Source organism: Temnothorax nylanderi, unplaced genomic scaffold (genome assembly GCF_030848795.1).
Source record: "Temnothorax nylanderi isolate EJ_2023f unplaced genomic scaffold, tnyl_v1.0 TNYL_tig0091_pilon, whole genome shotgun sequence".
NCBI classification, from domain to species: domain Eukaryota; kingdom Metazoa; phylum Arthropoda; class Insecta; order Hymenoptera; family Formicidae; genus Temnothorax; species Temnothorax nylanderi.
Window position 1 is genome coordinate 430800 of NW_027249153.1, and position 18345 is coordinate 449144.

The window sequence follows — 18345 nt, forward strand, 5'->3', positions numbered from 1 at the left end:
AAAGATAATGGAATTTAGAACGTGAAAGTCGGTGCTCCGAGTGCTCCGATCCAGAGAGGGAGATACGCTGTATTTTCCTGTCTGGCGAACTCGTTGCATCCATCTCAATATATTTTACGCGCGTTGTTGCTAACCGAAGCCCAATTTCCTCCGTCGATCCGCTTCTATTCAGAGTTTTTTATTCGAGATAACACCTTGAGCTAGTTCCGAGCATCCGCGCTTTTAATTCCCCGGCGCGGCGCGGCGCGGCATGACTGAGATTCATCGTGATATTTGTCCCGTTATTGTTACACCGACAAAAAAAACCACAATGAAACAATGAAGCAATTACAAACGCTATTGGCCCAATCTGAGCAATGCATCTATGACCGTGCTTGGCTCTCGAACGAGAAACCGTCGTATTACTTATCGGATTTTCCTTTCATGGTGTAAAAAACGAAAGGAAAATTGTCGTACAAAAAGTTACGTTATACTCGCGTTACTCGGTGTTTTATTTTCGATATTATGTCAATAGTATTCGATAAAGCGTAGCACATAAAATAATAATAATAGTTGTTATCGTCAAGATTAAGATCATGGAAACCGGAAAGTCCGTGCACGTTCCGATCGGCGGTATACTTATCATATATTTAATTGCATACCTCGAGCACACATCGATCCTCTCGTTCGTGCTCCGATCTTATTACGCTCGAGCTCCGGTCCACATATTATTTTCCCGCCGCGTTTGGTCATCGACACTCCATACCCAGTACCCACGCGGTGCGTGGATGCTCCGTTGAACGACATTCGTGGACGTTGAAGTCGGTCGTTCGAGGTCAAGCGAGTTCACGCGGAATTGTCCGTATAAAGAGAAAGTAGATCTTTGTGGAATTTTATGGAGCCGGTCGCGCGGAGTATCCGGTAATCGCGCGGATTCCCGGATCGCCTCTAATCGTTGCATTAAATTTAAATTTAATTATCTGTCACGGAGGAAAGGGAAGGTAATTGTGCCCTCCCGTCCTTTCGACTTTCTATCCGTGTGCCCACGATACCCTTACGTCACAATATCGTCAAGTAACTCGTTTGCCAGTTATTTGCCAGTTGCATATCGCTTAAAAGAGAAAGTCGGGGGGGAACCATCAGTCGGCTTGACGTTAATGTCCATCCGGCTGTAATGGCTAATTAATATCTGGGACGATTCGCCGACGCAACCATTCAGACGGATGCCCGAACTCGGAGAAAATGAAGCCGTGATGCCGGACAGTAGCCGTTTGGCTTTTGAACCAGTTGAGAGTTTGAGAGTATTTTTGGAAGCGCGCACGGCCTTTCGTCACACCACACGCAACTCCATACTCCCGCGACATTAGAACGATTGCCCTCGTTTCGAGAGAGAAAAACTATCTCTCGCGTTAGAAACGTAAGATAGATTTTTCGCGAGCGGCGCTGTAACAGATTTTAAATAGATCGAGTTGGTGGCGAGGCAAGTTCAAGCCATCACGCGGTGGAAATTATTCTCGTTTTCTATCCCGCGTATCGTGCGTAACGTTAAGTTTGCAGATTAGATTCGCGATTGATACGACATCCGTGTGATTATGCAAAACGCAGTGTGCACAAGTGAAACTGCAATACCTTTTGCTGCCTGATGTTTACATTTAATTCGATTTTACAAATCGACCTTCCGCGCATCAGGCATTGCGGATGAAATATCATCGCGGGTTAAATTTATCGGAATTGATCTTAAATTTATCGATGGAGTAATCAATAGTATTTGTACGTCACATGATTATGTTCGATGATACTTTTGACGATGTTTCGTATTGTTCGTTTTATGCGAATTTGTAAACTCTGCCTGTTGTCTTCGTACGATAACAACGCGTGATAAAAATTGTTAACATTCACGATAAGATTGCAACAGATTCGTAGATAGAAACAATACCAATTTGATTTCAAAGTTCAAACGGCTACGTGTTCGATAACGATACGCTTTACGAGCTTTATCAGCGATACGTAATTTGGTCACCTCGTAGGCGGGTATAACTCTTTCGCGGTACGCCGTTAGAACTCCGTTCTCGAAAATTTACGAGATGCTCGCGAAACCGCAAATCCGACCATTGACAAAACCGAAGCTGCTCTACCGTGGAATACAGCGGGACGCCCAATAAGAACGCGACGAGAAATGAGGTGAGGACGGCCTGGATAACTCGGTTAGCAGCTGCGCGAGTGGAAGGTCCCGGACGTGATCTTATTCGCGTTTACACCAATACACCTGCAATTTGAATATATTGCGTTAAAAAGGCTCGGTGTCTCTCTCTCTCTCTCTCTCTCTCTCTCTCTCTCTCTCTCTCTCTTCAAATTACGTTTGAATTTAAAACGAGACTAAATTACTAAGTATCGCCCAAAGGTGAAACGTTCGGATGATTTCTGGTACGCGGCTGCATCTTCTTTTATATACGAAGACTATAATCACTCGTCAAGTATGCATCGCGCGCACGCGATGCATGATCGCGAGGATACTCCGCGATGGAAACTCGCGGTGCTGTCGTGCTTGCGTCACCATCGCGCGCGGTGTATACTGCAAGTGAAAGGGAATAGAAAATTTTTACCCCAGCTAATATTTTTGTTTTACGGCGCTCCGCGAATGCGAGATTTACGATTACGCGCGGTGCATAACGCGTTGCGACGCGAAATCGGTACGTGCGTATGCACCAATCTGTTTGATTGTCGCTCCGAACGAGATTGCTTTATCGCGGCACTGCCTATACGGGTGTAAATTATTGGCAGTGGTACTCCTTTCCCTCCCGCGTAATTTGCATTCCGTTCCACATACGAATGGAAGTGTTTCGAGATTTAATCAAGCTGTTTAACGTTAACAACTTGGAGGAAATTGAGAAGGAATTTTAAATGGAAATTTTACTCCAAGGATCGCGATATGAATGATATCAAGTCTCCGATATTCGAAAGTCACGGGAAGCCTTGCAGCGCATTTGACATATTATAGCTCGATGGCCGCATAAAAAAAAGGAAGCCTTAGAGCGATGATTGTTCTTATGCTGAAGAGAATTGCAAATGACGTATTACAGGATGTTTTATAAAGTACTGAAAAGAACATCACGAATCACGATGAATAGAAGCCGCGACTGCGAATTTTGTGCGCCGCACGAACAGCCCGGCTTGAATTGGATCATTTAAATAGAAGCCCCGCCGGACGAATTATCTTTTGAACGCGCACCATCGTAGCGGCTATAATCGAAAGGTTAATATTACCACGTTGCCGGAAAGTTGATGCGTCTTTTTTTTCATTGTACTCGTCATATTATAGAGTCATTTGCCTTTGCGTGTATGGGTGCGCTGACTCACTCGCCTGGCGTCACCCGTTAACTAGGAACACTGATGTGACCACCATTTCCGAGTTGGATAGAACTTGTAGCGTATCCTTCAAGTTACAGAGGCTCTCAAGACTTGCAAGAAATATGTTAGTTTCAAAAACACGTTTAGATTATGCATTATTTTTATACATTAAAATTAAATTTACGACATCGTAATATTCGTAATAAATTGATTCGTTTCAGGTTTCAGGTATATCGGAGTAGTGTGGTAAGAGTTGTAGTTTATTACATTCTGGAAGCAGTTTTCTAAAAACGAAAGAGTAATAGAACGCGCGTAAAGGAAAATGTATAGCGAAATAAAAATATACAAAATGCAGGAAGAACGTGTAGAAATAAAACTAAAGGAGAGAAAAGTATAGCTATATAAGAAGCGTTAAGAAGAAGCGTCGAGGATAGAAGAAAGAAGGAAGAAAGAAGAAGTGGAGTAGTTACAATTTCTAGATATAGTAAAAAATATGTAATAGAAGGAAATTACATAAAAGGGAACGAGAAACCGTAAGATTTTGCCGAGATAAAATAATATACTAATGCGCGAATGATACGAATGTGAATTCACCGTAATTTTTCTACGTGCCTGTTGCAAAATATACCGTGTGGGAGGCTTACCGCTAGACTCGCGAAACTATTACCGTGTACCGCCGCAGCGGCTGTACACAGTTACCTTGGTATATCTTGAATTCTTAGATAGCGTCGGCACGTCCCGCTGGTTACGGAAGTAAAAATCGCTTAGTGAACGCACAAAGTGCCGGTGGTCTGAGCCTCAGACCAGACGATTACCACGTTTTGCCTGCGATTTAACCTTCCACATTTACCAGTGCGACCTCAAATAACAGACCGCGACGTACCGTGACATCGTTTTTCAGGAATAAACGCAAGACTACACGGAGGTGAAGAAATTAGTACCGGAGTGTACACTTTCTCTTTCCCACACAAAGTAGAAACTTGATCCTGCCTCGTGAATCGATGAAGATTGGAGGAGTCCTTTTCTTAACAGGACATTAACTGCTTTAATGAATATTGGCGCGCTCGCTCCGTTCGTCGCTGGAGATGCACCGTATAAGGCAACGTTTGAAAAATAATCGTTTCCTGGTGCAGCGCGAGAATTTATCTGGGGACGTTAACAAAAAAGAAAATTGCATAAAAATGGTGAAGAAAAAATTTTACATGGCAAAACATAATGACAGTAATGACAAATTAACTTTCTCCAAGCGGTGGCAGTAGACAGTCTTACTCATCGTACAGAGCGTGTCGATAAATCATGATTAGATTGTATGCCGAAAGAGATTTCTCGATAGAGCCTTTCAACCTGGATTGAAAGAAGCGGCACGGTAATAACAGCGCTCTTCTGCGACTTGGCCGGAAATATATGGGGCGTTCTCGACGAAAGACTCTTTACCTTCCGTATATAACTAATATAGAAATTCTGAAATAATAAATGGGAATTAGAATACACATTTTTTTTTAAGATGGAAAGTTTCTTGGCCACATATAATTGCGCAGATTATCTTGCTTCTAAAGAGAACTTGGAAGAACTGTTCCCAGAACAAAATAAATTATCATTGTTTTCGCTACCACGGAATATACTAAAGTACGAAATTTTCTTTTAAAAAATTTTACTCTTAAACTTTTATGAAAACTGCACGTTTTTATAGAAGTGTAATTTTCACGATTTACGTGATCGAATAATGCGAGTATTCAAATGTCCCCATTTAGCCGGAACACCCTGTAGAGAACCTATCATGGGCTGATCTATTCTTCGAAACAATTTGAACGATCCAGCAGCCAGCGTCGGTCTTCGAATCGCTCGAAGGTACAGCCGCGCCCAGAGAGTTATCGGCGCTCGTTCGTCTCAGATTAATCTCCATTCTGGTGGTGATATCGTCCCGATTTTTCGCTAGTCACGATACCGCGTGATCTCCACGGTATGTTTTCCATCGATCGAAACCGATACGCTCAGAACGCGAACGGTGTACGGACAAGTCATGCTCTGAAAACCGAAACGTTGTACTTATGCAACGTAAAAGTTCTAACGTTATAAGCCGACAATATTTTGACAAGCGCGCCGCGATATATCGCGTTATATCGCGTGTATTAGATAATAGAACATATCCGCGCCACGCCACTATTAATTTAATTCATCCAAGACTCGTATATACTCCGGGTATTCGAGACACTGGCGCTTTCGATTAAAACGTAAAGCGCAACACTACATTATGACTTGTCTGATCGCCGCGCGCGCCGTCGAGATTTTATTCTCCGTTTTATCACGTAGAAATCTAATTTGTCAGGCCTCCGCCTCGGCGGAATCTCACACATTTTCCATTTCGTCACGTAGAAATTTCAATTATGTCTCTTGCAATAATGATTGTTAATTTCGTAACGTGTGATAACATCAGGTTCGTTGAATTATTCAATGCATAGAATCGCTCTTATCTACTTTTACTATCGCCGCGGGTTCTCGCGTGATTCGACACGCCGCGGCCGGCCGGCCGTTTCACTCGTCATCGTCGACCGACATAAGGACACATTATCACTGCCGCGCGACAGGATTACGGACTGTCTGGGAGAGACAGCTAGGCACATCGTGTGTCTTTGAGAGCCCGCATCTTGCATGACATTATATCGTCATGCGTTACGTTCGCCCGCACAACCTGCTTCCTGTTACGCGTCGCGTAATGCTTTCCACGATGTCATTGTCACGAAGATATAGATGCCGTAAAAATAGCGACGTTTCGTCGTGAGCGAAGCTGTTGGCGAAAGGAAAAGTGATCAGGTTGACCTTCACATTGATTTTTTCAACGCGATGGATTTTCTAAGCCGCAACGTACCAAGGTTGTTGCCCCAACGTCAACGTCGGGACCTTCAACTTGAGATGAGCCGACGACAAGTATAGGATAGAAACCAGTCGAGGAGCTGGAAAGACCAGCCGCTTTTAATTTCCATCTCGGGAAAAGAATATTCTCTTCACGCATATATTTCATTCATAAATAATCGTGCGGGAAATAATTTTCTCGTTACACAATTTTGTTTATTATAACTTTCCAATTTTTTACGTTCTCCATTTCTCATTCTATAAATTTTATTCCCGATTTATTTCCGCAATTTTCTCGATCTCGATCGCAATGCGCGAAATCCTTTCCGTCTTTCTTGAGCCGCTTGAGAGCTTTTCTTTTCCCCGGATGGTATAAACCTTTGCTATAAAAAAAGAAAAAATGGATATAGCGTAGATCTGCGAATATATCTGTCCGTTATATATGCAAATATAATAGATAAACAGAATAATCTGTGACTGGTAGCACGTCACATATTTCATTCCATGGCGTGAAACTACCGCGGTATCGCTGAATGTCAATAACAACCAGCAATCGGCATTCGTGGACCGCCACCGATGCAGCGTCTCCCCGTCTCGCGTTCCACGCGGCAGCTTGACATCATGCAGCTGCGTCTCGCTATGGATTCAACTATAAATTACACCCTACCTTGGATAAGGCTGGTCGTGTTTCTCTTTTCAGCATACGTATACACACACATACACACACGCACGCACGTATGCATGGCGCAACTCGCTCTTTACGATTCTTTAATATCTGTCGCTAAACTTTCCCATGAAAGCTAAAGCGCGCCCGCTGCTAAGATCGCGGCGTAACGCATGCGATAGATTTCATTCCTTTACGGCCTCCTTAGCACACATTTTGTCACGAGCCACCCCACTTGTTCCTTATCACATTCCACGCATGCAGTCATATATACATTCCGCCCGCTCGAGGCGGAATGTCGACGGAAAGTTGTGCCGATCTCCGTCAAGATATTTCTTGCATTTTCATATAATATGAGACGGAACGTTCGGTATCAACAAGATATGCCGATATCCCCCTTCTTACGATATATACTAACTCTTTCTATTGATAAGTTTTGTCATACTCGGGAACCTGCGTGTCGTATCTAAATTCAAAACTGACGGTGCAGCAACTGTAACTGGCACGAATCACACATTAAATGTTTTATAATAATGATGACACTAAAATCAGAAATATTATAATATTATATAATAATTAAATTTTTATACGAAGCGTCAAACGTTTTACGTGAAAAATCAAATGCCCAAGATCGAAAATAACATCAATTTATATTGAATTAATTATTTGACATAAAAATATATTGCGAATTCGGTCGCTTACGCTAATGCGCTGATGCAAAAACTACTGTGAAGTTATCTAATGATAAAAACATAATAAACATTCAATGTTTCGTATGAACAATTAAAAGCGTAAGATTCATAATGATTGTCGGTGCGCATTTACACTGACTCTGCGCACCTTCGTGTCGTAGGGCGCATTCGCGGTGTTGAGAGTAAATATGTATAAACAAAAATTCCCGTAATCCGTGATTCTATTCCCACGGCGACTGATTCTAATAGCAAAATAGGAAGGTTCCGCGAATAGAGTCGTCCAAGCTGAGCAGCTTGATTTATGCGTGCACGCAGTTCGCATCCTGTCGGGGAGATATTCCGCGCTTTCATATAACGAGACCTGGTTCCTCGCCGTCGTCGTTGTGCCGCTTCTTTTGTTCGAATGAGAAATTGACAACGAGATGAGGCGACGTAAAAGGAAGAAAGAGAAAAAGGAGAGATAAAAAAGAAGCAGCGTCGGTCGTACGAGAAGTGCGCGCCGCGTGAAAGCAAACTGCGATACAGACTTGCTCGCGGAACGACCGGCGCGGCGCGGCGTCGTACCGCGAGATAAGTAGAACAATCACACATAATCATATGCAATCTATCAGAGAAAGTGGGCTAATACGGGCCACGGTGGACGGAGGTGATATTCCAACACCTTTGTCTCCCGAGGAGATTTCGAAGCGCTAGGCGATCTGGAGCTAGGACACCGCGCGCACGTTTACTTATTGAAGTATAGATAGAGAGAGAGAAAATAAGCCTGGACTTATCGACCAGCGGCTCGGCGGCTTGACTCACTTCGCGGAAGTAATAAAGAATTTTAAGCATTTCTTTTGTGTGTGTGTGTGTGTGTGTGTGTACGCGCGCATTTAACCTTTACGTCCTGGTTGGCGTGCGCGCGGTGTCGGTTCATGTTTTTGCACGGTACACGCTTCCTAAGCCGCGCGCTTACTTTCCTCGGACACCGATCGGCGTATCTATCCGCCTGGTCCTCGCCTCGCATTATTAATCATCATCGGTGTCGTTGATCGTAACTACTAGTTAGACGCTTCGCGTTTTCTAATAGCTACCTGCGGATGTAGAATCTAGACGTGAGATCTAGACGTTGTGATCTATAGAGATCAATTAAAATCTGCAAATATATCGATTTTCCTGTTGATTTTTCTCTCTTAGTCGAAAGGTAATTTTTGTACGCAGGTACTCCAACGAGATATAGAGGCGCACAGGCGTATCGTCAGATCGGTTGCCAAATTGGGAGACAAAGTTTTCGCGCAACAGCAGCAACAACAGGAGCAGGGACAGCAGCGAAAGAAGAAACAGCAATCCTCGCCTTTGGGAATAGTAACGTCATTGGAGCTACATTGGCAGCTTCTGTGTCTACGCGTCCTGGAGTGGCAGTGTCACATTGAAAACCGCGTATCTCATATAAGAAATAAGGTAACGGTTCTATTATTCGTCTCTTACCTTTCATGAAAGAGTACCTCTATATCTTACTTGAGATGTAATGTAAAGAGTCGACGCGATTAAACGGCATACTTATGAACGGAGGCATTAAATTTTCTCAGAGATAATTATGAGACTTTTTTTTCTCTCACTCCGTGATTTTTTTTATAAGTCAGAGTTGCAGAGTGTAATCGCCCAAAGCAAAAAAAAACGTGTAAAGGTGATTGAAATACAAATAGCATATAGATAAATTATAATTAAAATATGGAACGCCGTGCTCATTCCACCGCTTCGTATTAAACTTCATCGGTATCTCGCGCCTCCCATTATACCGCTGATCGTAGTAATTAAACTGAAACTTGTGGGATAACGCGTCCGACAATATCGATCGACGAGGATGAGCGAATGGGCGATGTCAGGAAATAAAGGGTGGAGCCGAGCAATAATCTGCTAGTGCGCGCAATTGACGGAGATGTTTCACAATTGACGGCCATTAAGAATAGTATATTGAGTAGTCACGGCCATTATTTTGTTGCTCGTCGCAGAAAGAAAACTCTAAGCCAGTCTAAGCAAAGCGATATTTCAAATCTCACCGCGGACACTCCTCTTTAATGAAACGAAATAACTTTCCTTCCATTAAACTTAATGACTTACGCATCAACAAACAGAGTAGAAAGACCATTGATAAGATGAAAATTCAATTTGAGATTGAATTAGTTTGATAAACGAATTTGTGAGAGTTTATGAGATAGACGTGGGATAAATTGACCTAGAAAATTTATTCAATGTAAAAAGCAATATTTGTATATTGTTAAATAAGTCTTATAACGTATATAATATCGATCGAGTAACATAATCGATTGTGTATTAATTCTAATATTAGAATATTAATTTTGATATTCTACACAGGCGGCAAACGCGCATACGATTTCTTGTATTCGACAAGCTTACCTGCCGTTCCAATCGCTATCCCTACCTTGCCCTTTACCTGTTTAAACTTGTTAAAATCCCGTCGAGAGATTTTCTTTTATGGGACCTGCCTCAGGTATCCCGTCGAAGGTACAAGATCCGGTCTTTGGACAGAGTAACTCAGTAATGCGTCAAGCGTTCGGCCAACCATATCTCATTCTCTCTCTCTCTCTCTCTCTCTCTCTCTCTCTCTCTGTCTCTCTCTCTCTTCTCATTAATTCCAACCGCGTCGTATGACACAGTCGTGCTGATAGTAAGCGATAAAACTTTATTAAAACAAGATAAGTCTCCGTACGCAGAAGCGTTCAACATTTCGGAACACGACAACGAGAGAGGTGCAGAGATATCGCGAACAATACGACAAATTTGTTCCGATCGGTGAAACGTTGGCGATTATCGAGTAAAAGGGTTATTGATTTCATGTTTCAGAACGCCGTGCCTAACGGCTGCAGTAACGACAGCGACGAGGAACCAGTCACGAAACAGCCTCGTCTCAGCCGCGGACGATCGCGCGGCTCCGGAGCGGAATCGCCGGGACAGTCCGCTCGCTCGGCGCGCACCGAACGCGCGAAGCGCGTTGCCGGACGCCCGAGATCCGAGCACCGCGATCATCCAGTCTCCAATGAGAGGACCGAGCAGTCGGACAGCGACGCCTTTTCCGAGAATCAATCCGTCGGCGAAGGATCGTATTTCGAGGTACGCTTGAATTCATCGAGCGCCCGTGAGGCTCGATTACGCGATTTCGATTGAGATCCAATTATTCACGAATTGAAACGCTCCCCGTTACCCGTCCCCGTAACTCTGTGTCGTGACCGCATAGCGAGCAGCGAAGAGCCGTGTCGTTATGGAAATATTATAGGAATCGTGCCGGGAATGAATCACGCGACTGACAGAAGTTATATTTGTCTTCCAGCGGGATGTAGAATAATCTGAGGAAGATAAGAGTGACTCCGTCACGCAACGATATCGGTACTAAAAAAAAAAGTTGAGATATAAATTTAGATCAAATGGATAAGTCTCTTTTGCGATGCTCCTTATAAAATGGCGCGCATAAAATCCATATCGATCTTCCGTTTTTATCTCGCGTTCTTCTATCTTCAGCAATTTTTGCAAAATAATTGCAAAAGACGGGAAGTGTTCTAACGTAGTTGTTCCACGAATTGACAGCCGCTATTGTTCTCCATTCTGCTGTCGCGAAACACGACTATTACAAGTCATTGACCCGGTTTTCGAGCGCTGCGCGATTCATGCATAGAAATTATTAGCTCTACTCTCTGAGACTAGTACCGTAGGAATTTTTTCGATGCGAACGATAATGGGCGGATCTCGCTGTAATTAATTTATTGTCGTTGTACATTACTACGATAGACGGGAATTTTCATTAACGCTTAATAGACCTCGATGAGCGCGTCGCGAGCAAAGTACGTCTGCGCGAATTGTGCTTCCTCTTTCGAATCTCGCGCAACTGCGGGAGTTAAACTAAAATCATCTTTCAGCCTTAACGAAAGATAAGAGGAGCGTTGTTACCACCACTTTACGTCGCGTAGGCTAAGAGAAGAGCCGCGTATCCGAATGTGTTAAGTGGACTAAGTCTCGAAGGCTGCGAAGAAGAACGGCTTCTGTAAAACGAATCGGGCACGCATGTACAGTGAGAAGTCTGTACGCCACGTGATGATCTTGACAAAAAGTAGCGGTCGAATTTATAGCAAAAACCGTGACATCCGTGTCGGACGGAATGGTCTTGCGAGAGGCCAACAAAGTAGCGTCTAGTGAAATCATAGATATCCCATGCGCTCAAGTTATTCTTTCACTTTAATACACCGATATATCATGTAGCGTTAAAAAACTTGTATTTGATCAATACAGTGATGCACTCTCCTTCATCGGCGAATCATTTCACTAATCATTTCGCTTCTGAATAAAACGATATAGAAATTTGAAAATAGAAATGAAATTAATCTTCTAGAAACCTTGTCCGATAATTGATCGTCTTCTCAAGCAAGAATTTACTGATAATGCACGCGCAATGTTCGCTATCAATATCAATATAATTGATACACACGCTTTCTACGGCATGCAGGATGAATTGTGTCAGCTGGGTGTGATGGACGCAAGGTCCGACGAACCGGCAAAACGAGAGGCCACCAGTTCCATTACGTGTATCGCGCGGGTCCGCGGGGAAGAGGGTGACGTCGAGGAAAGCGGAGCGAGCGACAGCGAGCAACACGACATGCCGCCCACACCGGACACCGTGCCGATAACGACGTCGACGGCGGCGATGCAGGGGACGTGCGACGAAATCGACGCGGCAAGCACCGTGCAAATCGAAAGTACAGAAAAATCGAATAACGGTCTGCGGACGAGCGAACTTGTGAAACGCGGGGCAACGGATGAGGCTGCTTCGTTCAACATGTGAGTTGCACGTGTTCTTCTTTTTTTTTCCCTACCTCGCTATCTCGTAACGGTAAAATGGTGATTGCTCGGGAACTGATTATCCCTTATCCCTTCACTTTCCGGTTACCCTTGGCTTCCGCCGAAGTAACAACCGACACGAGATTGTTTCCTGATGTTTAGGTCCGACAGAAAATCGAAGAACTGCGCTACCTTCTACTTTAAGCATCTGGACACCGACTCCGAGGCAGATTGTAGTCAACTAGTCCAGGAATCGTCCAACACAGTGGAGGATTCCTCCGAGGAGGAGTGGACTTACACTCCTGCTCATCGAAACAGCTCGTTTGTCGTTTCGGAGCAGCGAAGAACGAACGTTGTGGTTCGTCTGGATTTTGACGAGCGTCCGCGGGTCGATATCTCAGAAAAAATGCATTTTGCGCAAAAAAAGAGTCTAGGTAACGAAAAAGAAACGGAACGTGACGACCGCGAAGCTCAGCAAAAAGATAGCGACGATGAAAAGAAGAATGATAAATCAAGTATCGAAAGGTTGATCAAAGAAGTTGAAAACTTGATCGGCGAAGAAAGACATAAGGCCTCGCGCACTTTTCCGCAGTTAGAATTCGAGGAGAAAAACATAACGAACAATCATCGAGCTAAGTATGCGCGCGTGAGAGAATGGTTGAAGTTGAACGCGTCGAGAAGTTACGAGGGCAGATCGCAGGTAAATTAGATCAATAGATTTCTAGAAAAATAGGAAACGAACAAAGTTAAATCGAATCTTTTTTTCTTGGATTGAATCAAATATTACTATCATAGTTGACATAAAAATTTTACGCATCTAAAATTATATACTATTTGTGGTGTAAAGATTATTACGGATTTTGCAAGAAGACATAACACGTGACACAATTACGTATAACGGCGCGTATATTACAGCCATTAGATAGCTGTGACGCCAGCGGTGAATACACGACGGAGGAGTCCGATGGAGAAAGACAATCGATATCGTCAGATGATTTGCAGAGTAGCGTCGCGACCTACCGCCGATTCGAAGGTGCTCTCGCGTGTATATCGCAATCCCCTTCACAAGAGATACTCGATTGCGTCCAGAAAACTCCCGTCAACGAGCTACCTCCTGACGAGAGTACGCCGAAGGTCGTAATGCGATCGAGACAAAAAGCGAAAGGATCTAGGCCGTGGAGCGTTTCTTGTATCTCGCAAATCGGAGATAATCCTACCTTAACTCAGATAAACAATCCCATTTTACCATTCTCCATATCCGAGACTGCGCTTCATCAGTTGGTCGCGACCCCACCTACAAAATCCGTATCTTTCGATGCTGCGTAAGTACATTGGTTTTTAATCATTTTTACCTGTGTTTTTTTTAATCCATTGTTACTTTTCCGTGTTAAATAGAGTTTGTTATCGAATATCGTTATATTGCAGAGGATCACGGAAGTCGTTTAATAATTCCGCATCTACTTTATTAGAAGAGACTCTTATATGTTCTGACGATCGCGTAGCTAGAAATATATCATTCCGCAGAAAGAAAAATAGATTGCGTAAGAAGACTTTGGTAAGGAAGGTTTTGATTATAAAAAATGTTAATATATTTGCCGAATTAGTTTTTTCGTTTAGTTTTTGTTAAATGTATTTCTTACTTTGTATCTTGAGTTGTTTTGTAGATCAAACTTAAGTCGGGGATGATAAAAATTATTGATTTGCATTTATTTAGGGCCGTAAGAGTGAATCTAGTTCGGAAAGTGCGCACGCCAATCATCATTCAGCGGGAAGCGATGGCAGCTCGAATCAGCAACGCTCGTCTCGCAAAATGAACTTAAATCGCACAACGCATATAGTTTCGAAAGAAAACTGCCATAGTCGTTCCACGACTCTCGTTAAATCTGGGTCTTTCTCAGGCTGTACCGTCCATCAACAATTACACGTAGAAAAGACGCTTGTCAATAATTCTACACCCCTTAGGTTACTTTGCTGCAAGTCGATTGCTTCCACGTTGGAGACGGAAGGCGAGGATCGTGATTGTGCTCAAGGACACTTCGCTTACAATAATGATATATTGAACACCACGCTGAATAGCAAAGAGCTAGGCAATCAGCAGTTGAATATAGACAGTGACGTAGAAATGAACAGTCTCGGTAACAATTCATTATCCGAACAGGCCTGGGATAATTATGTGGTAATATAAAATTGCATAGCATTAACAATAACAACTTATAAAAGTATTGTCTCTTTATCTACATTGATCAATCTTCGTTGATTCGCAGGAAAAATATATGAGCGAACCTTACAGCGAGCCATTGGATGTAGAAACGGCTCGACGATTGTTGGATTTTGGAGATGACTATCGAAACTTTCTTGATAGCCAGTCGGAATGCGCATCCAGTATAAGCGCAATTCCTGCTTGTTCGCCATTGCCTAAGACTCGCACGTACCATGTAGGTCCCTTGTTATTATACTGTCTCGATCAAGTATCCATATTTTTTCTATAAAAAAAAAACCTTTATTCAAAGGGAAAAGAGAGTATAGATTTAATATGTGTAATTGTGAATTAACCATATTAATAATTTTTATGTATCCATATTGAATATTGTGCCGTTTTAACATTGGTCAATACATGTCCAATCGTTACATCGTTGCATTAAAAAAAAACCTTTATGCAAAGGGAAAAGAGAGTACAGATTTAATATGTGTAATTGTGAATTAACCATTTAAATAATTTTTATGTATTCATATTGAATATTGTGCCATTTTAACATTGATCAATACATGTCCAATCGTTACATCGATACAGATACACTCAAATAAAGCATTATCGTTTTAAATTATAGTTACAACAAATAAACTTTTCAAGCAATTATATAAGTGTTTTATTTTTCGTAATATGGTTATGCAATATTATATACTAATTGCATGTAGATTTTGTGATAATGTTTCATTAATATAAGTTATAATAATTAAAATGTTAATTGCCCTTACTATAGAATAAGTATGGTGAATATAATTGAACTATAGTCTTTCTCTGTTAAAGTCTATTAACGATTGCAATATTATATTGATAAATCAAATCTTGAGACAACAATACAATGGCAATAATAAAACCGTATTATCTGTAAATAATTAAGAATTTATCTTTGATAATACTATAGAAAAAAAGAAAGAGAAATAAAAAATGTCTAACATAAATGATCTAATGCTTAGTATGACTCTAATGCGTTCATGGACGATGCATCTGTATGTGTATTGTATCTGTGTAACGTTCTGCATGAATTCCAAGGAGGCGTCATGCATTATATAATCAAACGTTCATGCATTGTGATTATATTCTAGGAAATCGATTACAGTACGGAAGATAGCGATAATGACGAGGAAGATTTACGGAAAATTGCGGAAAATTCACAAGCGCAGCTTATACTTGCTGAAAATACTTTCGTAAGATCCACTGGCGCAGTTCCTACAGAACTTGTACGTATTTTCTTACTAATCCTTGCAATACAGTGCCCTGTTTCCGTAACATTTTGTAGATGCTTCTGGAGTACGGTTTTTACTTCATCCCTTATACGCTTTATCCGTTATTTCGCTTTATCTCGTAAGTGATTTTATTAAGTTTGCACGTCGTATGCATATATACTGTATAAACGCATGAAATATAAGTTGTTTAATTTTATTTAAGTTTGCATTGATTACAATATTGTCTCCTCTCCTATAGCAATAACATATAAAACATAACTGTTTTAATAAGTGATTACAAATTATATTTTATTTACATTTTAATATATAATTTCAATTATTCTTAAGGACATAAAAAAAATCTTGTGTTCGTGTAACACAAATAAGATTTATGTGTACCATTTGATTAATTTATATATTAAGGTTTGCAGCGTTGTGTGTTACTCTTTCCCCTTAAAAAAAATTCTTCTGGATTGTGATGACTACATTCTTAAAAACTTCAAAACTATTCTTTAATTATGTGCATGATTCTTTATTTCTTTAATAGTTTTCTTTTTTTTCGTACTATGAAAGTTTTGCATAGCAAATTTTATAATCACGCGATATTGTGGGAAGATTGTTATCAACCGTTTAATCATAGGAGATATTCGTTTACTTTTTATTAACTAAGATAATAGAATAGTGTAATAAAATGATTAATTAGATGCACTGTTTTATATTTGATCTGTGTCATGACAGAACAGACACATTAGTTAATGGAATTTATCCTTTTTATCCCTAATAGGCCGAAGTGGAATCTGCATGTAAAGAAAACTTAGGATGTTTGCAGACCGTGCTGGAATCGCAAAACGGATACTTGCGAAATGAAAAATATTTGAAACAAATTCGCGGTGAGTACAAGCAGTTAATCAATTTCATGTCATTCTTCTTTATAACTACTACTTTGTGTCTGATCGGGTTTGTCCTGCTTATTTCTTGACGGTGCGCGGTGAGAACGATATCTTCCAGAAACACTATTTTCATATTATTGCATGTTAATACATAGTGTTAGTAGTGCATGTTAATACATATATAATGAAAAGTCTTTGTATATCTAAAGAAAATGTGCTCATATTATTTAATCGTATCTGCCGTTATCTTATATTATCAATACAATCGCATTTATTTTGTTGAACGGGTAAATAGATAACAAAGATGTGAATATCCGTTTCTATCGCACAAAAATTTGATCGCATACAAGTCTTTTTCTACCGTCAGTAAGCGCGCTAATGAAAGTTTCAATTCGTCTGTGTCAAAATTAGATGTAATCTACTTTGTCATTGCGAAACCACTGTCCTAGTTCGACCGGTTTAACATTTATACTGATGACTCATCAGTATAAATGTTATATATATATATATATATATATATATATATATATATATATATATATAGCAAGAATAGCAAGAACTTAGGAAAGTTTAAATCCAATTTTATAATCCAACTAATATTATTTATCTATTTTGTATATATGTATTTTATTATTTATGTTAAATAAAAATCTTTATGTTACTCCGCTTATTAACATGTTTATTACAGTGCATCTAATACTTTCTCTTTATTTTAACCTTTTGCCTGCACAGTTTTTTGTGTTACCGTTACTCGATAAATGCTCTTTACAAATCTTTGTACTTGATTTAGTAGGGTGAAGGTAGAAACAGAGAAAGTAGTGTCAAAAGTAAGATAGAAAGCGAAGAATTATGCGCGAAAGAATATTATATGTGGCGATCAGATACATATAATAAAAACTATGTGTACTAATATTAATTTCTCTTTGTACACGCGTGCTTGCAACATTATTCGTGAAACTAAGAGATGCAAAATGTACATTGTAATTAGAATAATGAATGTGAAGCAATCGTGCGCCGCTTTCGTAGCATCTAAATCGACGTTATACACGACACAATTTGCTTTCCAGCCACTAAAGTTTGAACAGGCGCATCCGAGCATAGGAGAAAGCAGAAAATGAAAACGTCTATACTCCTAACGATCACACGATGCGATTATAAATCGTTCCGCAGTATTGTTTATCCGAGGCATCGGTGTCAAGAGCCTAACTGAAAGCCGATTGAAAACTTCCAACTGTTTTACGACCCGCTTTAGCGTATTAAGCGTGCCGTATAAGCGTCAGATCGGATTAACAAGTTTACTCCGATCATAAATCTAACGAGATCGTTAGGTCGCCGATCGCGCGTGCACTTGGGTGCCGTGGTGGACGCGTAGGTGGATACGCACGCTGCGTTTGTAACGCGAACGTATCTCGGGGTCCGAGACCCGTCTCGCGCCTTATATGAAACCTAACGACGCTCCCGTTGGTCCCCAGGGCCACAGGAACTGGTGGTAGTGGCGATGCTGCGCTATCCGCGGTCGCGCATCGGCGTGCGCGAATCGCGACTCGCACGTTCGCTCGTGCAATCGTATCGCCGCTACATCGAGGCGTATCACGTGGGCACGGTGCTCCCGCCCGCGGACAAGCGCCGTGCCGTGCCTCGCAGTGTT

General features: G+C 41.4%; 1 protein-coding gene across 1 annotated transcript in view; it reads left to right on the top strand.

The window, feature by feature from the left end:
* LOC139775002 (uncharacterized) overlaps positions 1–18345 on the top strand; it is a 42572-nt gene that overhangs the window by 4078 nt on the left and 20149 nt on the right. Inside the window, exons 7-16 of the mRNA XM_071710628.1 lie at positions 8734–8973; positions 10378–10644; positions 12029–12360; positions 12523–13060; positions 13276–13682; positions 13786–13915; positions 14075–14536; positions 14625–14795; positions 15688–15822; positions 16592–16697. Of these exons, the coding sequence (XP_071566729.1) occupies positions 8734–8973; positions 10378–10644; positions 12029–12360; positions 12523–13060; positions 13276–13682; positions 13786–13915; positions 14075–14536; positions 14625–14795; positions 15688–15822; positions 16592–16697 (2788 nt within the window). The remainder of the gene's footprint in view (positions 1–8733; positions 8974–10377; positions 10645–12028; positions 12361–12522; positions 13061–13275; positions 13683–13785; positions 13916–14074; positions 14537–14624; positions 14796–15687; positions 15823–16591; positions 16698–18345) is intronic.